The sequence below is a fragment of the Oncorhynchus tshawytscha genome, linkage group LG10 (assembly GCF_018296145.1).
Source record: "Oncorhynchus tshawytscha isolate Ot180627B linkage group LG10, Otsh_v2.0, whole genome shotgun sequence".
In the NCBI taxonomy this organism is placed as follows: Eukaryota; Metazoa; Chordata; class Actinopteri; order Salmoniformes; family Salmonidae; genus Oncorhynchus; species Oncorhynchus tshawytscha.
In genome coordinates this window covers 42500812-42527049 of record NC_056438.1, presented here as the reverse complement: position 1 = coordinate 42527049, position 26238 = coordinate 42500812, and the positions used below count along the sequence as shown (strand labels likewise).

Genomic DNA, 26238 nt, shown 5'->3' with positions numbered 1-26238 from the left:
CCTGCAGGTATGTCCTTGTCCCATCGCTCACTAGCGAATCCTGTGGAGGGCTGGACGTAGTGCACGCTGACACGGTCACCAGGTGTACTGTGTTTCCTCCGACACATTGGTGCAGCTGACAGCCAGGTTAAGTGGGCATTGTGTCAAGAAGCAGTGCGGCTTGGTTGGGTTGTGTTTCCGAGGACGCACGGATCTCGATCTTCGCCTCTCCCGAGTCCGTACGTGAGTTGCAGCGATGAGACAAGACTGTAACTACCAATTGTATACCACAAAATTGGGGAGAAAGTGTAAAAAAAAACCCAAGGGCATTAAATATGACCATAAACATTATACCCTATTCATTGCATTCCCAAATGCATAGAAACAAATTTAGAACAATGGAATCGATCCATGAATATGCTTATACCAGATATGTTGGTGTGTATCATGCACGTAAACAGACTTACTTGCATATTCCATATCATAATCCCTACCTATACTTACTAAAACATCAGGTACTAACCTTGTTTTTCACATATTTGACATGAATGGCACATACCATTCACTCTCATATCACAGCCGTACAATAACACACAAACTATTCCCAACAGTCTTACCCTTGTAACTAGAGGTCGACCGATTATGATTTTTCAACGCCGATACTGATAGCGATTATTGGAGGACCAAAAAAAAGCAGATCTCTGGAGTTGATAGGCTTGAAGTCATAAACATAAACAGCGCAATGCTTGAAGCACTTTCCTGCTGGCAAATGCAGTAAAGTGCTGTTTGAATGAATGCTTACGAGCCTGCTGCTGCCTACCACCGCTCATTCAGACTGCTCTATCAAATCATAGACTTAATTATAATATAATAACACACAGAAATACGAGCCTTAGGTCATTAGCATGGTAAAATCCAGAAACTACCATTTCGAAAACAAAACGTTTATTTTTCAGTGAAATACGGAACCGTTCCGTATTTTATTGAATGGGTGGCATCCCTAAGTCTAAATATTGCTATTACATTGCACAACCTTCAATGTTATGTCATAATTATGTAAAATTATGGCAAATTAATTACGGTCTTTGTTAGGAAGAAATTGTCTTAACACAGTTCGCAACGGGCCAGGCAACCCAAACTGCTGCATATACCCTGACTCTGCTTGCACAGAACACAAGAGAAGTGACAGTTACCCAAGTTAAAAGAAATGTTAGCAGGCAATATTAACTAAATATGCAGGTTTAAAAATCTATAATTGTGTATTGATTTTAATAAAGGCATTGATGTTTATGATTATGGTTGGATACAGTGCTTTTTTTCGCAAATGCGCTTGTTAAATCATCACCCGTTTGGTTTGATAAATTAACAGGCACTGCATCGATTATATGCAACGCAGGACAAGCTAGTTAAACTAGTAATATCATCAACCATGTGTAGTTAACTAGTGATAATGTTAAGAATGATTGTTTTTTATAAGATAAGTTTAATGCTAGCTAGCAACTTAACTTGGCTCCTTGCTGCACTCGCATTACAGGTAGTCAGCCTGCCACGCAGTCTCCTTGTGGAGTGCAATGTAATCGGCCATAATCGGTGTCCAAAAATGCCGATTACCGATTGTTAGGAAAACTTGAAAACGGCCCTAATTAATCGGCCATTCCGATTAATCGGTCGACCTCTACTTGTAACACCGCTAAGTGAATCCAATTAAGCTCACATAAACTGTGCCAATAGAACCACTTCTAAACTCCCAAAACTCTCTCTTGTCTATTCATTGTTCAGTTTGTGGCCCAGGAGTAATGAAACATTTACAGACATGTCAGAATTACTTTTCTTGGCGCAGGGATACAGAGTTTGTTTTGTGGTTGGATGGATACAGAATGTCAGTAGCTTTATCCTTCTCAACCACAAGGACTCATACAGAAACACAGGCAGGCATGCGTGAATAAAAACACTCACGCATAGATATTTGCATGCAAACCAAATTTCTGTTGAAATTCTATTTCAAATCTTTCAAACACTTGTGGTGTCTGGAGCGCCAGACATGGTTTTGTGACTATTCTGTTGGTTCTATTGGGCCAGGTAAGCACAATCAAGCCCAGTTAACGTACATGAAATGATTTAAAATAGTATTTGAACCTGTCTGGTGCAAGCACACACCTACACACACACACACACTCAGCCAAATGTCAATATTAGGAGGCTCTGTTCTGTCAGTGTTCTGTGTTTCATTAGCGAAGCTAGCCTACCTTTTACTGACCTAGGCCTCTTTTCTGTTTACCCCTGGTTCTTCTTATTAAGGACTGTGAGGTCCTTAAAGACAGTCATGCTTACCTCTTCATATTTTACATCCTGTCTCCCTACCTCGCTGTCCTCATCTTTCAAAATCCCATCTTTCTGTGTCATGCCTACCACAGCTGTCATCACCTTTTAATTGCTTCTCCTCTCTCTCACACACTTGCAGAGTTTGACAATCGTATTACACTCTTCGCTGACACACACACACACACACACACACACACACACACACTTTCAACCCCTTCTCTCCATAATGCAAATGTTGAAGTATTCTTGAAGTTTTATCTTTTATATTGAGTTGGACTAGGAGTCCCAAATCAAAGTTTATTGGTCACGTACACAGATTTACGGATGTTATCGCAGGTGCTGTGAAATGCTTGTGGGATGGGAGGAAAGCCCTTCTCATGGTATTTTATGCTTGGGGGTGTTTCCCCTAGGTACAGATCTAGGCTCCGCTTCCCCTCCCCCAATCCTAACCTTAACCATTAGTGGGGGAAATGAAAAACTGACCCAAGATCAGTGTCTTGGGGCAAATTCACCTTATTACCGTAACACTCCCCAAAAAGACTTCATTTTCAACTCAGGGGACTACATACACAACATAATACATTATGCATGTGTCACAATTGATTGAGTAATAGTACAGTACATGTGTAGAAGTCATGATATGCAGATACACTATACAGATATAACAACAACACAGTAAAACAACTTTTATTTATGGGAATTTCATATGTGGTTGGCTCATTCTAGAAATGTGGTTTGCAACCATGGAAAACAGTTTAAAATGCCAAATAGTTATATCTGTGAAATGTGATCTGTCATATCTGTACAGTTCATTTCTGCAGAGACGGATAACATTTTTGTAGTTGCTGCAGACTCATGCACGTTCAATCTCAAACTTCATGATTGTACATATGTTTTCCTCAGACAGACCATTGGTACTCTTGTGGCACCTTAAATAGATTTGCAGTCATGCTTTTGTGATTTGTAGCTCCAGATGCCTTGCCTAGCAGGTTGAAGAGACATTGCTCACTCGTTGACATTTCAGCCAACTGGGAGCTTCCTTTTCCCTGTCCTTTTTGTTTCAGTTTATAGATCTCTTGCTATTCCCCTTCCCCTAGCTCTGATCCAAGGTGTTACGCTCGGCTTGCTGATACTCAGCCAGCCGCACGCCCTGAACCAGAGCTCCATCTTCTCTCAGAGCAAAGACATCAGATCACCATACCATTTTGGTTGATATTTGATTGAGTGGTCGGCAAACTTAAATTCAATTAGAAATAAACCAACCATAGGAACTCTATTGGTGAATTGTGGTTGAAATCTGGGTTAAAATGAGACAAAGACTGTGTACGCTGTTCACTTTTAACAAATTCAACCAATCAGCTACGTTTGATGGACCATGATGACGTTGATAAATGAAGTTGTAATAATGGGAAACTAGGTTGACTCAACCGATGTTAGCTCTGGCCTGGAGGGCATTCGGGGCTGCTGATGGATCTATCAGTAAAAGAGTGCCATGCTAACTCATTCATGTTTATTAGGGCCCCTGATTATTAACTTAGTGGCACACTAACTCCTGATCATCACGATCATCATCATCATTGCATTCCCACAAACAAGTTTATTACAGGCAAACACTTCATGAAATCCCAGAGTTCCAGGCTACGAGTATGGACGGATCGTACAGACCTACAAGGAGTTCCAGGGAAAGTCAGTAGGACAGATGTGGTTGGGGAGCCATGTTCGGCATTGACCAAGTTGACTGTACAGCACAAACCGACATGGGACCAGGATAATGCTGGGCCTCCAAGTTGGGGATAGCGGTAGAGAGAGATGGTGGAAATGTAGTTTCAAAGCATTACTGGAGATGTCTAGTTCAATTATTTGCAGATTCATTCCACATTTTTTTTAACCAAAAAGTTAAGTAAAAATGGCTGAACAGTAGATAGTTTGAGGTAACTGGAACCCAATTAGAAAGCAACGAAGAAGAGTATGGGTTGTTTACAGTCTAGGATAGTGTTTGTGTGGGAGTCTTTCCCCTTCAGGTGTCTTGCTTCTTTCTTCCTGTGTAGGCCTCTTCTCTTCTCACCTGAGACAGCTGCTGGGTACTGTCGTGTTGGACTCCGATTTCGCTGCTGCTGCTGGTATTGAAATATCTGACCGCTGCTATTTGCTTGTTAAGCATGATCATAACCCTTTACCCTTGTGACAAAAGTCACCACAATCGTGTAGCAGTCTAATGCTTGTGGCTAGCTGATGAAGTGGAGCTGCTGCATGGTCTTAGCGGTTGCTGTTTCTGTAATCTGTGAGGTAAGTTCTACAACTGTACAAATCCCCAAATTACCACTACGAATGTCATTTGTATGCAAGAGGAGTAGAAAAGCAGTATGAGGGTCTGCGCTCAGTCTTGAATGAATGGTGGCCGGGTGCGTGAGAGAAAGAATATTCAGCAGGTACTCCCACTCTAACCATAAAAATGAAAAAAAAATCAAGGAGGCTGAGATGCAAAAATATACTTCATTTTATTCCATGCTCAAAAGGATACAAAAAGTGCCGGTGTAAAGTGCTAAACAAAAAAGAGCATACCTTTTGTTGCAGTGGCATCATTGTGCTGTATATTTTTGTATCTATTCCTTCTTGCCTTTTCCCCTTTTATGGTTTGAATGCGTGTGCTGAATTCTGTGCAAGACGAGTGCCAAAAGTCTGTGAGGGGAATACAGTTCTGCACACTTAAAGAAAGAATCATGCAAGTGAAAGTTGAATGTGAAAAAAACACAAAAAAAACCCAGAAATGATTTGGGCTTACACTGACAATAAAGTGTATTCGTTTCTTAAATAGTTAACAACTAACTTTTTTGTTGTTACAGAGGATCGATTTTTACATTAAAAAAAGTTACATTCATAAAAGCTACCATTCACAGACTTTTGGCACTAAATTCACTCCATTATGTGGAGTGTGTTTTTAGTGCCTAAATACATAAAACATGTATTTGAATAACAGGTAATCAAGTCATTTCACATGCTATGGAACATGTTAGAATTGCAAAAGGAATGTGTTCATTTTGTATCGAACTTCTGTTATCTGTAATTGAATGGTTTGGATCGTAAACAACTTGCCATTAAAAAAGATTATGCATGCAGCAGTGTGTAATCGAACAATAGCAGAGACGGACTGTCCATTTTTAGCCTAGTGGGCCTGTATAAATTGTTTTTTATAGTGCAGAATGATCATTATTTGGCTAATCATTGGGTCCTCAAATCAAAAACTGGGCCGGTGTGGGGGGGGCCTTGAAGAAAAGAATGGCCTAGTGTGTTAGATATAAAATTCCTAGGGCGATTTCTGTTCCCAGTCCCTCCCTCAACAATAGTGACCTTGCTGTTGTTAAGAAGCTGCAGCACTATGACATGGAATGTTCCAGAAATTGTTATAATTTATTCTACATCCACGTAAATGCATATTGACACATTTGATTATTGTTATGAGGGATCTCAACTGATGTTTATGATCACTGTATATTATTTACTGATAATTATTATGGCATATAATAAGATTTCACTTTCACTTTTAACTTTGGACGTTCAGCTTTACAGTTCCTGTTACTGTCTTGTTTTAAGCTCCTATCACCTTACAAGGTGAACATTTTAACCTCGCTTCTGTTGACATAATTACGTGAAAGGAGAGAGGGGTCGGGCCAAGCTTCTGGCAACACCAGTATCGCAGCCAATAATGAGTTGATTCAAATAGAATATTTACTGATACTTATCAATGCATAGGCCTATACATCAAAGGGTCAACATTGCGATATTTCCCTTTTAAATGTATTCTTAATTGCATAATTTGGTAGGAAATGGAAAGAGGCAAGCAGCAAGCATTGGTATATACCCATATTGAGGATTCTTATATGGGTGCTCCTGAAACATTTTAAGTAACATACAGTTGAAGCCGGAAGTTTACATACACTTAGGTTGGAGTCTTAAAACTTGTTTTTCAACCACTCTACTGTCACGTTCTGACCTTTATTTCCTTTGTTTTGTCTTTATTTAGTATGGTCAGGGCGTGAGTTGGGGTGGGCAGTCTATGTTTGTGTTTCTATGTTTTTTCTATTTCTGTGTTTGACCTGATATGGTTCTCAATCAGAGGCAGCTGTTTATCGTTGTCCCTGATTGAAAACCATATTTAGGTAGCCTGGGTTTCACTGTTGGTTTGTGGGTGTTTGTTTCCGTGTGAGTGTTCGTCGCCACACGGTACTGGTTCGGTTTGGTTATTTCACATATTCGTTTATTGTTTTTTGTATTTCATAGTGTTCAGTGCTTTTCTTATTAAAATCGTCATGAACACTTACCACGCCGCATCTTGGTCCGATCCTTACTCCTCTTCAGACGAAGAGGAGGAAATCTGCCGTTACATCTACAAATTTCTTGTTAATAACAAACTATAGTTTTGGCAAGATGGTTAGGACATCTACTTTGTGCATGACACAAGTCATTTTTCCAACAATTGTTTACAGACAGATTATTTCACTTATAATTCACTGTATTACAATTCCAGTGGGTCAGAAGTTTATATACACTGACTGTGCCTTTAAACAGCTTGGAAGATTCCTGAAAATGATGACATGGCTTTAGAAGCATCGTATAGGCTAATTGACTTGAGTCAAATGGAGGTGTACCTGTGTTTAGGCTTACCTTCAAACTCAGTGCCTTTTTGATTTCTTTGCTTGGGAAAATCAAAAGAAATCAGCGAAGTCCTCAGAAAAAACAATTGTAAGTCTGGTTCATCCTTGGGAGCAATTTCCAAACACCTGAAGGTACCACGTTCATCTGTACAAACAATAGTACGCAAGTATAAACACCAGGGGCCACACAGCCGTCATACCGCTCAGGAAGGAGACGCGTTCTGTCTCCTGGAGATGAATGTACTTTGGTGCTAAAAGTGCAAATCAATCCCAGAACAACAGCAAAGGACCCTGTGAAGATGCTGGAGGAAACAGGTACAAAAGTATCTATATCTACATTAAAACGAGTCCTATATTGACATAACCTGAAAGGCTGCTCAGCAAGGAAGAAGCCACTGCTCCAAAACTGCCATAAAAAAGCCAGACTACGTTTTGCAACTGCACATGGGGATAAAGATGATACTTTTTGGAGAAATATCCTCTGGTCTGATGAAACAAAAATATAACTGTTTGGCCATAATGACCATCATTATGTTTGGAGGAAAAAGGGGGAGGCTTGCAAGCCGAAGAACACCATCCCAACCGTGAAGCACGGGGGTGGCAGCATGATGTTGTGGGGGTGCTTTGCTGCAGGAGGGACTGGTGCACTTCACAGAATAGATCGCATCATGATGAGGGGAAATTATGTGGATATATTGAAGCAACATCTCAAGACATCAGTCAGGAAGTGAAAGCTTGGTCACAAATGGGTCTTCCAAATGGACAATGACCCCAAGCATACTTCCAAAGTTGTGGCAAAATGGCTTAAGGACAACAAAGTCAAGGTATGGGAGTGGCCATCACAAAGCACTGACCTCAATCCCATAGAACATTTGTGGGCAGAACTGAAAAAGCTTGTGCGAGCAAGGATGCCTACAAACCGGACTCAGTTACACCAGCTCTGTCAGGAGGAATGGGCCAAAATTCACCCAACTTATTGTGGAAAGCTTGTGGAAGGCTACTCGAAACATTTGACCCAAGTTAAACAATTTAAAGGCAATGCTACCAAATACTAATTGAGTGTATGTAAACTTCTGATCCACTGGAAATGTGATGAAAGAAATAAAAGCCAAAATAATAAAGTGGTGATCCTAACTGACCTAAGACAGGGAATTTTTACTATGATTAAATGTCAGGAATTGTGAAAAACTGAGATTAAATGTCTTTGGCTGAGGTGTATGTAAACTTCCGACTTCAACTGTATGTGGTATGTCTTATAAGACGTAGGCCACAATTATACACAGGCATAGTACAATATATATATATTTTTACTTATACGTTGTATATACCTACTGTAAATGTGATAAACACTAGAATTGTATAAGTTTTGTGTGTTTTCTTATATGAAGTAGGCCATAATAATCATATAAGATTGACAAATATGAAGACTGACATAAATAAAAATGTGTATGAATCCTTCCCATATGGATTAGCAGAGAATAGTCTTGTACAGTTTATACTGTAAAAACACAACATCATTGGTGTACAGCCCTTCTATCTGCACACTGTTTAGGGTCAATGTTATCTTTTTGTCACCTGCCTTTTGCCAGTTCCATCTAAGGGCAAAATCTGCGAGACTTCCTTATGTTCAATGTTCAGATAATGATATATTGATATTTGAAGAATTATAACTTATTAATAATGACCTTATTCATTAGTACAAGTGTTTTACTGTATCTTAACTCAACATCTAAGGTTGTATTGCTCCATTGTTTATGTATTTTTTTTAAATGTAAAAAAAATGGAACCTTTATTTAAATAGGCAAGTCAGTTAAGAACAAATTCTTATTTACAATGACAGCCTACCCCGGCCAAACCTGGACGACGCTGTTTCTCCACCGACTATTGGATAAAGGGAACCGTGAGGTGTTAACAACACTCGGTGGAGACTAAAGATTCTGACTGCCAATATGTCCAGCCTGAGACATGCCCTTAACACTCGAACCGCTGGGCCTTGAGGGATGCCCCTTCAGAAGCGCTGGGCCTCGGGGGACGCCCTTTCAAGTTAAAGAGCAGTCATTCTGATTGCTGCATTCTTAGTGTAATTAATAAATGTCATGTATGCTATTGCAAAAATAATAATTTGGTTGTGTTTATGAAGGACTTGGGTAATATTAAAATAATGTTTATTTTATTTCAAATAACACGATAGCCTTTTCATTAGTTTATGTTACTGTAGGCTATATGTAAAAACAAAAAACACCAAAATTCAAGTGTCAATTTTATTCATGAGTGCCTTTGTTACAACTATGAAACAGAAAGCATATGTGTTGGAACACGGTAACAGTTTATTTTTATAACGACAAAATGTCGATGTTTATGACAAAAACGTTATGTTGTGTAATGGTCTGGGTGTAGCTGGTGCAGAGGAGTCAGGCGCAGGACAGTAGAGATGAGTAACACAAGTAACTTTACTCAAATATTCCAATAACATGTCGTAATACAGAGCCCACAATAACGGACCGAACATACATAAAACAATCGCGCACAAAAACCATGGGGAAAACAGGGTTAAATAATGAACATGTAATTGGGGAATTGAAACCAGGTGTGTAAAACAAAGACAAAACAAATGGAAAATGAAAAGTGGATTGGCGATGGCTAGAAGGCCGGTGACGTCGACCTCCAAACGCCGCCCGAACAAGGAGAGGGACCGACTTCGGAAGTCGTGACATGTTGTTAATGTTGTAATATCTGTATGCCATGGCAGAGCCAGGGGGTGTGTGTGTTTGGTCAGTAAAAAAAATATTTTTTAAGACTTTTCAATGCAGACAAAAATGCTATACTTCCCCCGAAAGAACTGTTGCTGTCTAGGTTCTTGAAACATATTACTTCTTAAAATGGGAAACTGACTTATAATTACCTTGTAATTACTCTTGTTTATTTCAGCTTCATTAAAACGAGCACCTCTGCACGTCATTTGGCATGTAATCAATTGTGTTTCATCATTCAATGTGTCAAATCACTTGAAATAAGTACGTAAAATTATCTATTGCTACAGTACCACACACTTTCATTATGAAGTGAATTCCAGAAATAGGACTATAAAATAAACTGGATGGACCACATCCCGCATAATCAGTGTACATCATCTTGTCTCTTTCTCTCTACCTCCCACCCTGCTCCCTCTTTCCCTCCATCATTGTCTCCTGCTCTCTCTTTCCCTCTTCCTTTTGCCTTAACCCACTCCTCCCTTCGATGACACCTTCCCACTCTCCCTCCTTCTGCTCTCTTTTTCTCTCGATTGTCTCTCTATCCCCCAGCCAAGACCCCACTCATCCCTAAACCCTCTTATACAACGTCCTAAATCAATCAAAGCCCACGTTTGGTTTGTGTCTGCTTCAGGGCAATCCAAACAGCAAATTCACACCAAACTCATAAGCATGACTACAGTTCTACCAGTCCCTGTTCTCAATGTGTCTCTGAGCTTGGATACCATTACTGTGTAGTACACATGTTCTTGATCCAGCTTGTTAGTGTAACAGTTTTGCTTCCATCCCTCTCCTTAGTCCAACCTGGACTCGAACCAGGGACCCTCTGAACACATCAACCATAACCACTCACAAAAGAATATTGACTTTCCGCACCGACCAATGAATGATGGCATATATCTTGGCAGGGAACCTTGATTGAATTTTGTGGATGTCTTGAACTGTGTTGCTTTCTCTACCTCTCCCTTTCCCCTCATCCTTGTCTACCTCCCCCCTCCCTGTTCAAATCTCATATTCTCTTCTCAGCTCACTCTCCATGGAAATGTAATCATACAGCGCCCTCTACTGTAAAATGGGATGTATTGTGATTGTGGGTCATAATCTAATCACAACTGGTTTTGGGTCATTTTTAGTTACCTCATTCTTTTGGCTGTTAGTTTCCAGGGTTAAGGGAAACAAAACTCTTCCCATGCTGTGAGAAAGTACTCTATGGTTTTACCAGAAACGAAAAGGCTCTGTGCTGAAATCGGTGACAGTACAGTTTTTCTCAATCGCGTACAAGCATTTTTCTGGAATAACGTTGTCGATTTTGAAGTCCAAAAGACACAGAATTCTGGACTTTTTCAAAACAGTAGTTGCCTTCTCAAAACATAAACACATTAATCAAAGCTATATTATACTATGAAAATTGGAAATACATTAATCAAAAGAACATAACTGTAGGCAAAAAGATTAATGCAAGCAGGTAGTCTTTCTTTTAAAAATCCCAGTAGATCAATACATTTTCTTTGCAGTCACTAAATTATGAAAATCAAAACTGGAAGTACAACTATCTAAAGTTGCAGAATTATGGGAAATGACTCTCCTTTTATGCATATTCCACCATACAATTTCATACACTTCAAATAAAATATTATTAAAATAAGCACATTGTGTGAAGGATTCATTCATCGGTATCATCACAATCCAATTCCATGTATTCAATACAAAGGTTGGTTTGCTCATAGTTTTGTTGACGTTCCATTGGCGCACAGAAACACAATACACAATTGCAATAAGGAAAGGTAAATGCAATGGAAGAACACAACTGATATGAATGTATACGCATAAATCCACCCCAAAGAAAACCCCTATAATGGAAGGTCACAATGTTGGAGATGATGATTTAGGACTTAATATTCTGTGAACAAAACACTTAACAGTAAATTTGTATTACTGATGACATTTTATATTTCAATTTTACCAAAAGATGGTCGAAGATCTGCAAGTCAGGTACTAAGGCAAGAAAATGATCAGAAGTTCTGTAAATGTATTTGAGCATTTGATCATTGCTGTCCTGCTATAGATACAGTACATTTCAACACAGATCTAAAAATGTACACAATTGATCAAAATGGTTAACGCTCTTAACTATATCCCCACTTCTCATTTTTCAATGGTATGTAGCCTAAGGGGATGAGCATTGACTGTGTAATGCTGATCTTCTTTATTATTCATTTACCGGAAACTCAGTCACAAGTTTTGGCATATCAGGGGGTCCCCTGTGCAAAGCACCAAAAGCAATGGTGTAATTCAACATCATTATTGCCTAGTTAAATAATAAAGGTTAAAAAAAAAAAAAAGCCTCATCATGCCTCATCATAATAGATTAAAAAAAAAACACCATCATCCCAATAGTTAGAATTACAGGTTGACCGATTTAATCGGTATCGGCTTTTTTTGGGTCCTCCAATAATCGGTAGCCGGCGTTGAAAAATCATAGTCAGTCGACCTCTAGTTAGAATGGTCCATTGACAATGGAAAATGCCACTTGTTTCTGAGAGCGCTATGTACAACTGACCATAATGGCACAGATACAAAGATGAGGCCTCTTTATATCTCTATGGTGTCAATTGTTTAGATTGTGACAGTTTCGGATTGGACTAATTATACTTATTTTTTACTGTAATTAATCCCCATAGCTAACATATGGCTGGGTAGATTTCATTTGGACAAATGTATAGTACATACCAGCAAACACATATTTTAGTCCAAAAAGCATACTTTACATATTTCTTGAAATATTAGATGTTCGGTATTGACACTTCTTAAAAATACTTGAAGATTTACCAACTTGCTTATTCACTTTCTCAAATGTTTGCAGAGGGACTACTCACCATGTGGCCATGCTGGAGAGGGGTGGAATCTCTTTGCCTCATTATATTTGTAGGGGTGTGGCTTAAGGCACACACATTCTAGTCTTTTAATGTGTTTTTTTGAGAAAGATGTTTAAAAATAAACTAAATGACTAATTATATCATTATCTTTCAATGTAATAATAGAACAACTCAAGATGCTCTATAGAAATAAGTGTTGTAGAAAATTACAATAATCATTCCTCTTTATTTTCAAAAACTTCAATTATGCGTCAAGAGACAATGATATTTGATATTAATCAAATCATATTATTATATCACTTATCTTTAAGATATTCACAAGTCACAGGAACTTTCATGTCTGTTTTATTTCACTAAAGATTGGGGAGCTCAACATAATTGCTACTGGTACCTATTGGTACTGCAAGAAATGATTTAAAAAATATGTCCTGGCCAAATATAGTCATACTACTCAGATGTCTAGGTTGCCTACGTCATCACCAGACAGTGACCACTGATATGTCTATGCACAGTAGGCTAATAGTTGATGTGGAAATCGGAGTGAGTCAACCTCAGTAATAGACTTGACATCTGCATGGTAGGCTATTGGCTAAAAGTTTCTTTACGCTACTCTTTCATCATGACCGTGCATTTGCTCATCTTTTGTCTTTAAACTGTCGGCTGCATCTGACGTAGGCTATACGTTGTCCTCTGGTTTCCTGTGGATCGCGGAACATTGGCGTTTTAATCCCAACAGCTGTGCAGCGTCTCTCGCTTTGTCTCGGCTGGACAAACAGCACGGTACCGCATTACCTCATTCATGGCCGTCCCGCCACTTACCCCTGCAGTTGAACTTTTGCTTGCACACTGCTTGCACTAGGACTCTCTCTCTTTCTCTCTCTCTCTCTCCCCCTCCCTGATATTACGTCCGCCAGTGAAGACGCGGAGACGAGCTGTACAAATTAGGAGAACATTCTAACGTCCTTGCGTAGCCTAGCCCTGGAAGACAGAGTGTTCTGAATGACCGTCGGTGGACGAGAATAGAAGAGGGGGAAAAAACACTCATGATGCCTCATTTTTGCGTAATTTGTCCCGGAGACTGTGCCCTTCCGGCGTTTTGAAGCTTGTGAACCGAGAGAGCGGCTACTCTAAGTCGAGGTGGCTATACGCTATGCTACCTCGCCCAGTGTTGTGATAGTGTGTCCGGATTACTTGGATTGAGGAAGGCTCCCACCAACCCAAATCAATGAGGATTCTGAGGCCATTCCTTCAGAAAGGAGCGCATATGCTGCAGTGTTTCTGTGGAGAACGATCGAAGTCGACCACAATTACCGCCGGTGAGACATAGCCTCTACCCTTGCATGCTTTCTCTCTTGGGCGATGATGACAAAGAGGGGGGAAACGATTTCATTGGCCACCCGAGTGTGTGAGTAACATCTTCCGAGTCTGCGGTATAACAGGCTCCCCTTGCACTTGCCTCTGTCCCGAGTTTTGCCTCTCGCCCGCCGATGCGCGGCACAGTGACGGCAGTGCGTGAGACTCGTCATCCCTACACTACTGTAGAAAGACCCAAGTATTTGTGTTCCAAGTCCTCATACAAACTGACACACCTCAGACATGTAGTCTTGTTCATCTGCTTTATGTAATTTATTAGAGCTATTAGGAAATGCTATTTTAGGAATGAGTCATTTACAGCACTGCATATTAAGCAGGCCACCAGGACAGCCAATAGGCGACAAAACTGGTTCATGTCTTAAACTTACACGGCCTGGAATGTCATTTCATAACCCCAGACTGCAACCCAGAGCTTTCAATAGTTTAGGTTTAAGCACCATAGACAACGAGTCATATCTTTCTATGTATGCTTGCGTTTCAACACCATGGACAGCATACATAGTGGCAGTCTTGAACTCAGTTATGATGGGAGTAGATTCCCCTGCTTTTACCATTTCACTCAATATTTATGTTTCAGCACCATGGACAGCATACATATTCATAGTCTTTGTTAGTGAAAGATGCCAGCATCAGTTCACCCAGTTAGGCTTGAAGACCCCTGGCAAGTCCTGCAGTCCCCTCGTCCCACAACACACTGCAACACTGCTCTCTGCAACAATCCAACTCACTTCCTTCATCAATGACACTAAACACTATTAATATTCCTCATCCTGATCTGATCAAATTCAGTTTCTGTTAAATTGAAACAAAGGCAACACCATTCCATCACACTTCCATCTCATCACATCACATAGGACCTCAAGTCATTTCAGTTCTAGCGCTTCTCAGATTCAGGGCAGAGACAATTAGAAACTCCATTAAGCACTGTTGATTCCTGGGGGGGTAGTTGGACCAAAAGCAGCATCCACACTGGGATCTCCTGGATAGAGAAGCACAGTCACTGACTATCCTATACAGCAATTTTGAAGAAGTTCAAGTGAACTGATTAGACTTGTAATTATACTTATACAACAAGAGTCGAATCATGGCTAAAACAGCATATGATTATGACTATTTTGTTATAGTGTTCTAGTGTCAATTTAAGACATCACAGATGAGTGGTAAAAAGGACTTAACTGCTTAAATAGTGAAGATACCCTTTAAGAAGTGGAAGTGAAGGGAACTGCAACAATCTCCTTCAAAGCGAATTCAGCATTTCATTTTGATTGTAATATAATTGATTTGAGACAGATATGCCCCTATAGATATCAGTATAGGTACTAAAGTCATCCCTGTTATACTAAAGCTTATTGGTGAAACGGTGCCTTATACAGATGTCTTGAAGTTACACTTCCATATTCTTACTTTGTTTTAAGTTTCACAATGAGCATTTTTCATTCTTCCACATGACAGGAAATGGTATCTGCAGCAACTTGTAAATCTTACCGAAGCAACTTAGAAAAATGAATAAACTAAACTCAGCAAAAAAAGAAACGTCCTCTCACTGTCAACTGCGTTTATTTTCAGCAAACTTAACATGTGTAAATATTTGTATGAATATAACAAGATTCAACAACTGATATATAAACTGAACAAGTTCCACAGTCATGGAACAGAAATTGAATAATGTGTCCCTGAACAAAGGGGGAGGAGGGGGTCAAAATCAAAGTAACAGTCAGTATCTGGTGTGGCCACCAGCTGCATTAAGTACTGCAGTGCACCAGATTTGCCAGTTCTTGCTGTGAGATCTTACCCCACTCTTCCACCAAGGCACCTGCAAGTTCCCAGACATTTCTGGGGGGAATGGCCCAAGCCCTCACCCTCTGATCCAACAGGTCCCAGACGTGCTCAATGGGATTGAGACCCGAGCTCTTCGCTGGCCATGGCAGAACACTGACATTCCTGTCTTGCAGGAAATCATGCACAGAACGAGCAGTATGGCTGTTAGCATTGTCATGCTGGTGGGTCATGTCAGGATGAGCCTGCAGGAAGGGTACCACATGAGGGAGGAGGATGTCTTCCCTGTAACGCACAGCGTTGAGATTGACAGCAATGACAATAAGCTCAGTCCGATGATGCTGTGACACACCGCCCCAGACCATGACGGACCCTCCACCTCCAAATTGATCCCGCTCCAGAGTACAGGCCTCAGTGTAACGCTCATGCATGTTCACGAATTGTTTATGGTTCATTGGGAAACATGGGAAACAGTGTTTCAACCCTTTACAATGAAGATCTGTGAAGTTATTTGGATTTTTACGAATTATCTTTGAAAGACAGGGTCCTGAAAAAGGACATTTCTTTTTTTGCTGAGTTTAGCTAAGTTGATTTTTATTAAACAATAATGGATGACTGAGATTTTGCAGACTAAACTAGATTTTCGAAAACAAGCCTACTATTGAAGGTTTCTGACTATGCAATGCAGATTATTCTTGGGGTTAGCTTTGTTCCCACTTATGAGAACATTGTTCTGTCATTTGTTTCACGACTTCTGTTTGAGAATGTTAGGCGGGGGTTCATTCCTAGCCTCGGCACAACTCCGTTTGTGCGGTCATGCCACTCCTTTCCACTCATTGTCATTTGGCAGTGACAAGGAGTCGACATGATAGCACAGACAGATCTGGGACCAGGCTAGTTCATTCAATAGATACAAGGTACAATCTGTATGATGCGTATAATGCAAATAACCATTTGTGTCCAATGAAATATCTATAGTAGCCCCAGGAACCATCATTTCAATTTACAATGAGGTAGAGGTACAATGAAGCTGTTAAAACCAAGTGCCTGTCTTGCTAAGTGGTTTCACCTGTGCAACGTTTGCACCTGTTTTTCTTTCCATGTTCGTTATCATGTGCAGCCAATTGGTGTAAAAGATGGAGACACATGATCAATTAGAAAAACAACAGGTACCGAAGAGAAGAGTTTTTCCGTTTTGTTTTTGGTGAAGAAATTCTCGAGTTTACTCGCAATTATAAATATTTGGGTCTTTGGATGAATAGATTACCTTTCATATCGGCAGGTCAGCAGGTAGAGCTCTTGAGGGGGGAAAAAGAAGAGAAAAAAAAGAAAGCCTCAAAGATATCGGTTATACCAAAATGTATCAGACACATGCATGTGTCCTGTCGATAACAGAGCAGTGCGTTATTCTTTTAGGTCCACAAGCTTGTGCCTATATTGGCAATAACTGGGGACATGGACTGGGAACCATGTGAGGTGAGATGGAAGGTGTGCATGGTGATAGACTGTTGGCTATGCCAATTGCCAGAATAGCCAGCAAAGTTTTTCAATGGGATCTATCCATAGGGGGAGCCTCAGCAATCAAAATGTCTGACCTTTTCCAACAGTCTGACTGTGAGCATTTGTACGAAAACCATATTTAGGGACCCTTACGAAAAAAAAAACATGAAGAAAATCACGTGTTTTTATTTTATTTTCATGAGTCAGATAAACGATTTCACCATGTAATAACACTATTACTCCCCGCCACAGTTTAAGTTAAAAGCTGGGGGCTGGAGAAATGCAACCACTCTCAAATCTATAGACTACGGCATCGATGCAAGGACTGACCATCCATGATGTCAAAATGATAGTTTTAGGGCTAAATTCAATCCGTACCACTGAAGTATTGCGGATCTTCAGCTCTACGGATTGAATAGAGCCCGTAACCATGTTTTTAGGCTAAGCAATGATTGTTTACATTTACTTTGTTTACAAACATTGAAGTAAAACAAACTGATATTTTTGGTTTTGATTGGGTACAACAGTTTAAATAAGCTCATGAGGCATTTAACGTTATATTCTTCAAGAATCAATGGGTACATACAGTATCATTCATTTATCAATCCAAAAATTGATGTAGCAACTAAGGATTACCCGTTTAACAGGAAGTGACCTTCATACAGCAGAACTATGTTACCATTTGAGATTGATCCATTAACCTGCCCCCCCCCCAAAAAAAAATATATTCTGTTCTGTGAACGTCCCGCAAAATTGTTCCCGTCCCACATTTGGGCTTTTTAGATGTGGTCACCCTAATTCCACCGGTGGAGACATTGCTTCTGTAATATGTTGACACCATCTTTTAACAGAGAATAACAGTATTTCAACCCCACAAAGTGAGATTTTTATAGTTGGAGGTTTCCAACTGCAAATTAGATTTAGAAACTGCAAATTAGATTTTCACATGATTGTTTTTCATATATGAACTTGCAATTCCACATGTGAAAGTGAGATTTTCACATGTTCATGTTTTTTTCACATGCAAAACAGCATATCCAATTTTCATGTGAAATTATATATATATATTATAAATTAAATATATTTATTTTTTCCTTTGGTACTTTTGACCTCTTTTCGTGATATCCAATTGGTAGTTACAGTCTTGTCCCATCACTGAAACTCCCGTACGGACTCAGGAGAGAGCCATGTGTCCTCTGAAACACGACCCCGCCAAGCCGCACTGCTTCTTGACACACTGCTCGCTTAACCAGATGCACCAATGCGCCCAGTCCGCCACAAGGAGTCGCTAGAGCGCAATGGGACAACACCCGGGTCTGTAGTGACACCTCTACTTAGACTCCTGTGCCACTCAGGAGGCCCCTTACATGTGAACGTTTTTAACATGTGAAACAGCAAATTTCACATGTGAACCTGCAATTCACGTGAGGTGAAAACATGTTATTCTCCTGCAATATGAAAATAAATGGGTGGAGGAGATTAATCATAAACCCAAATTGAGAACCTTTTTGTTTAATTAACTTTTTACTGCAGTAGGGTAAATCAGGGTCATCCAGAATGTTATTGGTAGTCTTAAACAAATCTAGTTTGAAACAAAAGTATACACCTCACACACATGGTTAATAAGACACCTGTACCATATATTTTGTCCAACCTACCTAAAAGCAAGATATCGCTATATGCACAGGTAAGATCAACGTATTGAAACAGGTCAGTATCGTGGTGAAATGGAAGAGGAAAGACTATGTAACATTTGTGCCTTTGAAGAGATAGCGAATTAAATAAATGGTATCCTCTATTGAACTTTCTAATACGATATGCGCTTTCCCTTATTCCAGAAAGCCCACCAGATATACCCTGGTATTATGTGGCTGAGCGATGAGGAGAAACTGAAATGTTTTCTGAATTCTTAGTGAAAGCCTGGAATAAAAGAAAAGCGGTGACCTATAATTAAAGTATACAAATATTTCTTTCTTTTTTTTAATCCGTGTTTATTTTGTGTGTTTTTTTTACTGCTCTAGGGTTTTTATTATTGCTTGGATAACCTTATTTACTATTATGTGTTGATTTATTTTTCAATATTTATGTGGTGCACACTGCACAGAACACCAGAAGAATTATCACTCTGAATCATTGTAATGTTTGTTTATGTGTCATTTAAACCCGTAAGGGATGGGTTGCCAACTGGCAATTTGACACAATTGTTTTTGTCATTCATTCATTCATTCCGAGAGGGACTAAAATGCAAAGAGTGGCACTAAGTGTAAACCGATCATATTTTATTGTAAAGTGTAACTAAAGGTGCATTCTGTGATCTGTTCCCCTCTGTAAATAACAGGTTGATACATGCACACAGATGCAAAGTTTTTGTAAATCTGGCCCCAGGTTCTTTGCGACATCATCCCTTACAGAATCATTTTTGTGAACAGTATTGTACTGGTTTTAAAGGTGGATATGCCTGTTGATAATATACACACTTCAAAACCTAATAGCTAAATGACTTTATATTTATATTTGACGTCATTTTCATGTGAAAATGAAAGCAGAGTAGTAGCTGGGTTTCATTTAACTTCCCATCTTTAATTATTTGTGATCTATTTTATTTTATGTACATTATCAGGGAGTACAGAGAAAGGCAGTATAGAGCATTATTCACATTGATCCTCCCCCATTTCCCTCTCCTCATTGTCCTTTACCACAATTTCATGTCCCAGCATATTATAAATCATATAACAGTTACAAATGGGCTGGAAGCACATTTTCATTGGTGGAAAAGTAAGACGGCAAATACTGGAGGACAAAATGTAGGCATCCTTTTGATAATCAAACTAAACAAGCCGGATGAGGGATTTGAAACCTTTCACTTTCCCGCCGAGCAACAATGTGTCTATTGACTGCCATTATTACCATCTCCATAAGCAATGGTAATGGTAATTCCTCATTAGAATTTCAGCAGGGTATTCGGGAACAGAATCGATAGTAAAAGATGATAGCAAGGATTATGTAGGTTGCCAGAGATTTGACCCCATCATGGCCTGCTTTATGTCAGAAGATGACCTCATCCCATGCATACTTGGAATATCCAAAAGCGTGTGTGTTTGTGTGTGTGTGTGCATGCTCTATTTCTACTTTAATTAACTTTAAAAAAAGAGGGATTGAGATGTGTCTTTGTCATTGTATTTCCTTTACTTTATGAGAGCATGGACAACCTCTTGACAAGTACACAAGTATAAATGTTTATAAGCAAAATGTTGAGTATTTTTATAAAGGCAAGGCAACTATGGGTAACTGCTATAATTAAGGAAACACCAACATAAAGTAGCTTAATAGGGCATTGGGCCACCGTGAGCTGCCAGATCAGCTCCAATGCACCTTGGCATTGATTCTACAAGTGTCTGGAGCTCTATTGGAGGGATGCGACACCATTATTCTACAAGAAATTCCATAATTTGGTGTTTTGTTGATGGTGGTGGAAAATGTTGTCTCAGGCTCTGCTCCAGAATCTGCCATAAGTGTTCAATTGGGTTGAGATCTGGTGACTGAGACGCGCACACACACACACACACACACACACACACCCACCCTTTAAACACCCTCCTTATGCTCCTTTGAGACCCTCTCTTTCAAAGTCACTGAGATCTCTTTTTCTAGCGATGTTAGACAAAATAATGGCCAACTGGGCATTTTTATACACGACCCTGAGTATGATGAGAAGTTAATTGCTTACTTTGTATCCCTTATTTACTCAAGTATGCCCTTTATTTTAGTTACATGTATCTACTCTGACCTTTTACATAATAGGTGGACTAGTAACTGAAAGGTTGCAAGATCGAATCAAAATACAAAAAAATATGTGGTTCTGCCCCTGAACAAGGCCCCAGAACAAGGCAGTTAGCCTTTTCCTAGGTCATCATTGAACATTTCAATTTCTCCTTAACTGACTTACCTAGTTAAAAAATGGAGATCTGGCCATGAAATGTATACTTTATTTCCTGAGGGCACTAAAACTGACATTCCATCATGCTGCATTCTGTTTATGGAATGGGGGAGAGGATTGCAACTATGTATTCCAATAGTTTACAAAAGTGCCAATAGAGTACACAACGTAACACAATCTAATATGCACTTCTTATTATATCATGAAAAAGTTCAGTATCACACTTCCCTTTGTGTCACATGGTCACATTTCCAGTACAGTAAATAGTTTTATGTACAAGAAAAAAACAAATGCAGTATGCTCTAATGACAAGACAACTGAAATTGAGCCCTAAAATACTTGACGCATGACAAAGACGCAATGTCCACAAGATGGCGGTAGATATAAGGAAATCTGTAGTGCTCTTCTTGGAACGCCGTGGCCTGCTTGTGGCACTGTACCGCGGGGTTGACAGGCTCACAGCTGGTGAACAAGATCACTTTGGCCACGTTGTTGTGAAATGTTTAAATATTTTCAGAATTTGAAGGAATCTATTAAAATTAAAATTTTGTTAGTGATATTATGAGTTTCCTGTCTAGTGAAACGAGAATCACTCTACAACAGACTGAATGCTGATTTAAAGGCCCAGTGTAGTCAAAAACGTGAAATCCTATGTTTTATATGTATATTTCCACACTAGGAGGTTGAAATAATACTGTGTAATTGTGAAAATTATGATAATGCATTTTTTGTGTAAACGCTGTTTGAAAATATGGCCTGAAATCTCAAACTGTTTTGATGTGATGGAGTTTTGGCCTGCCTGGTGACATCACCAGGCGTTACATTTGTTAATTAATAGACCAATAAGAAAGAGAGTTCCAAACCTCTCTGCCAATAACAGTTAGTTTTCAGTTTTCCCCTCAGACCACTCCCAGACAGTCCTATCAAAATTCTTGCTTGAGAAATTGATCTTTGCTAAGAAGCTATTTCTGTTTCTTTTTGACAATTTTTATAGAAATATGTTCACAGTAAGATACTTAATTGTTACCCAGAAATTATTTGATTTTGAGGTTAAAAACAGCTGCATTGGACCTTTAAGCTTTGTTGAGACACAAATGACTTAATTTTGCTGAGTAACAAATAAAGGAGCATTTGTATCCCACTGGGCAAAAACTGCTTGAACGTTGTTTCCACATCATTTCAACACTAAAAACCTTTGATGTCGTTGAATAAATGTGGAAAACTAATCGTCATCAACGTAAGAGCATTTCTTTTTTTTTTGTCACCCAACTTTTAACCTAAATCCAATGACATGGTGATACATTTATTTGATTTCATGTTGAATTCATGTTATTTGACAACTCAACCAAATGATAAATCAAAACTAGACATTGGAACTGACGTCTGTGCCCAGTGGGATTTGAACAGTGACAACTACACAAAAAGTATTTACTAACGTTTACATACACATACACATGCTGTGATATATGTTGATTAGTGTCTACACTATGACAAGTGATGAAGTAGAAAAACATAACATGTTTAAAAGGAATGAAAAAAAAAAATCACTCACTTGACTCTGATGGGAGACATTTGAGGGTATTGATAGTAGAAAATAATGAAGGTCAATGCTACACAGTAAATATATTACCTATAGGGGTATATACTATAGAGAAAACAAGAATAGGTCATGTAATAGAGACTGTTTAATGTTGACATTTCAGCACAATAATATAGATTGAATAGAGTTATACAATGATAACATCCACAATATGAAAACAAATGAGGGGTTTTACTGTAACTACTTGTGTTACAGTAAATCGCACCACACACAAGAAGACATTGTGTGTGGACAGATGGAATGAAGCAGTAGGCATCTTGAGGAGAGAGAACTTACATGTAATGTACAATTCAGTTTCCATTAGGGAAAAGCTTATTTTTTAATATATATTTTTTAAATCTTATTGTGACAATGACATACGTCCCATTTTGGGCCTTGTCTTTATTCGGCACCACAGTAGAGCCAACATAGAGAGCTATTCTATTTGTATTCTGTAAGAGATGATATATAATTTAATTATGTGGGAGCCATTTCCCCTTTCCAAGAATTCTCCATAATACTCATGAACCCCTTCTCCACGGAACGGTATATCAGAGAATTACGTGGGGCGACAAACAGTGAATACATCCTACAGTAAATGGCATCCTAATCCCTACATAGTGAACAACTTTTGACCAAAGCCCTATAGGCCCTGGTTCAAAGTAGTGCACTATTAGGGAAATAGGGTGCCATTCAGGGCGACAAACAGTAAAAATGATAAATGATGTCATTTGGGATTTGCTATTGATTATATTTTCTGGTAGTAATTAAATATCAGTTTTGACATATATGCGCTTGGACCCCCCCCACCTAACAATATGCATGAACACTTTGGCACTAACTCACAAGACACGCACACACACACACTCAAACCCCTTTCACCGCCCCAGACTTATAAGCTATGGATCCCAAATGGCCCCTTGATTGACAATTTTGTCTCTTACTTTGAAACTTACTTGAGAAGACAGGGGGTAGAGTCGAGACAAGGAGCGAGACAGTAGCTTCCTCAATCATTGATTCCGTTTTCAGAGAAGAGATGTCAAACCCAGACAAAGTTTACCCCTGAATGTTTCATGCCAACTCTCTGTGGCAGGGAGGCAAGAGGTTTTCCATGTACTGTATGACTCACGTCATTCTCCCTCCCACCCTCTAAGCCGCTGTCGCGTGTGTGCTCCTACATGTGGACACACACGTGATATAGGACACAGCACCAGAAAAAAAACACACGCACACCGCCATTCATCAGTTAATGCAAGAGGTCAGGAGTTGCCACTTTCATTGAGAGGGCCTGCCAATGCCAGAACACTAACACTGGCAGACTTGATATAACACTTGTTACACTTGTGTCATGACACCCTTGTAATGTAATGACACTGTAATAACGCATGGAACAGAATATTACTTTTACCAAATTAGAATTCACATAAAGTCACTGTATTTCATGTGATTCACGTGTGTGTGTATATGTCTGTAATTTAGTCCTGTTGTGTTGTCGCTGCCTTATCAATATGTGCTTTATTTCTACCAGTATATGCATTGCATTGTGCGCTGGGATTCGTATAGGGTGATGTTGCATAAACTCTTTAGCCATCACGTGTCCATAGACACTTCGAACTAATGTGAGACCCAATTAAATAGGGATGTACTTGAATGCTGCAGTGTATAAAACAATATAATATAAAACTGATGTTTGCGAAATGGACTCATAAACCAATGGAATTTGAACGGTATAGTCTGAATACCATTGGGCCAAGTTGTCCCTGTAGCACCAGATGATATAACATTCTTCACTGCTCCATTTCAAACTGAAGAAAGACTCTTGTCTCATGAAAAAAAAAATGTGGCACCGACGTGCTTCTCAAATCCGTGGACAGTTTGGTGTTGACCGCGTGTAGGGACCACAGCACACCGTTATTTTGGAGATCCGCGCTCTCCGTCTCTCCCTTACGCATACACGTACACTCTCTCTCTAACATGCACGTGTACAGACACACACTCTCCCCCTTACTCCGCTGCCCCTCCTGCCTCTCGCTCTCTCCGTGCCCCTCTCATTTATTCTGTGCCCCGGAGAATTCCTCATCCAAACCTCAATCACGTATGATTGCGTAGAGTGAGAGAGATCGAAAGGTGAGCCCATTCACGCTTGCCTGGTCGGCGATAGCACACGCCACACATCCATACGGAACTCATTGGAAATACTCCTTTAGGCTACACCAATGGTTTTGTGGGCAATAAGAAAAAAAAACGCGTTTGGGGAAATCTTTATAGCCTACCTACGGACAATAATAACAACAAAACGCATATTTGTTTTCTCTCATCGTAAAAGCCCAAATCACCATGTTGCTGCTGCATTCTCGCAGACCATTGTCTTTCCCCGACAGTGCTCGCGGTGTCTGCTCCTGGTAGAGGTGCTGGCGCGCTGGCACAAATGCCCGTAGTCCTCGAGAGCGAGTGGGGCAGCCAAACAGACAGTCGCCTAGCTCTCGTCGCCTCTCGATTCGGCGTTGTATTTGGCTTAATACGTTGAACAGTTACGAGGCGTTGCATTAACGCAGCTGTTGATGAAATTGTTTACAGTGGAGTTTAAGGTGTCTCGAATGCATTAATGGTGCTGGATATTTTGCCACTTACCGACTTTCCGTGCACATGAGGATTGCACAGAGTCGATCTTGTCAGACTTGGCGCCATTCAACTGAAATACCTGAGACTCAATTGTGTGCACGCACGCACGCTCCGACAACACACAAACTTATTTACCACTGTTGTGACATTTTTTTTGAATAACCTACATTTTGTAGCCATGCTTTTATCCGTGCGTAAATTTGCGGCATATGTTTTATGAGTCAATGGCATTTGACGCTTTCCCTGCAAGGAATTTGTGACTGTAGGCTGGTATCGTTCCCCAGGATGCAGTATGGATGCGCGGGACTTGGTGGATTTTCTAAAGGGGATCGGAATGACATTTGAGTAAACCCCGTGGACCGTAAATTCGATTTTCTCTACCCGGTTCCATTTGCACCAAACAGCCGCACACAACTCGACATCTGTCCAACGATTCTGGGCTCGGTTTCGGTTCGGCTCGCCCGCGAGGGAGATGGCCGCAATCGCCAGCTCCTTGATCCGACAGAAACGCCAGGCGAGGGAGTCAAACAGTGACCGGGTCTCCACTACTAAACGGCGCCCCAGCCCCAGCAAAGACCCACGTTCCATATGCGAGCGGCATTTCTTGGGGGTCTTCAGCAAAGTCCGTTTCTGCAGTGGCAAGAAAAGACCAGCCGCTCGGCGGCGACCAGGTCAGTGCTGTAGTTTTGTGTGCAACGGTTCCCCCTGCCCCTCGACCGAGCCGAGCTAAGGCATTACCGCAGTCGAAGGCTCTAGCTAGTCCATCTGAAAGGCTGCAGGTAGATTTATCCGCGGTGCCCGAGAATGCGATGCGAAAATTCCACCTGTTCCATAGCTCACATAGCTCTGTCGAGAACCACCGCAAGACACA

At 40.1% G+C, this 26238-nt stretch overlaps 1 protein-coding gene across 4 annotated transcripts in view; it reads left to right on the top strand.

Annotated features, from left to right (window-relative positions):
* The first annotated feature begins 13116 nt into the window (after positions 1 to 13116).
* LOC112260234 (fibroblast growth factor 12) overlaps positions 13117 to 26238 on the top strand; it is a 55843-nt gene continuing 42721 nt past the window's right edge. Inside the window, exon 1 of one of the 4 annotated variants that reach the window (XM_042328563.1) lies at positions 13117 to 13895. In XM_042328563.1, the coding sequence (XP_042184497.1) occupies positions 13805 to 13895 (91 nt within the window). In that variant the 5' untranslated portion in view covers positions 13117 to 13804. Of the gene's footprint in view, positions 13896 to 24753; positions 26039 to 26238 lie in introns of those variants that run through there. The other 3 variants (XM_042328561.1, XM_024435174.2, XM_042328562.1) reach the window with 3 other exon arrangements.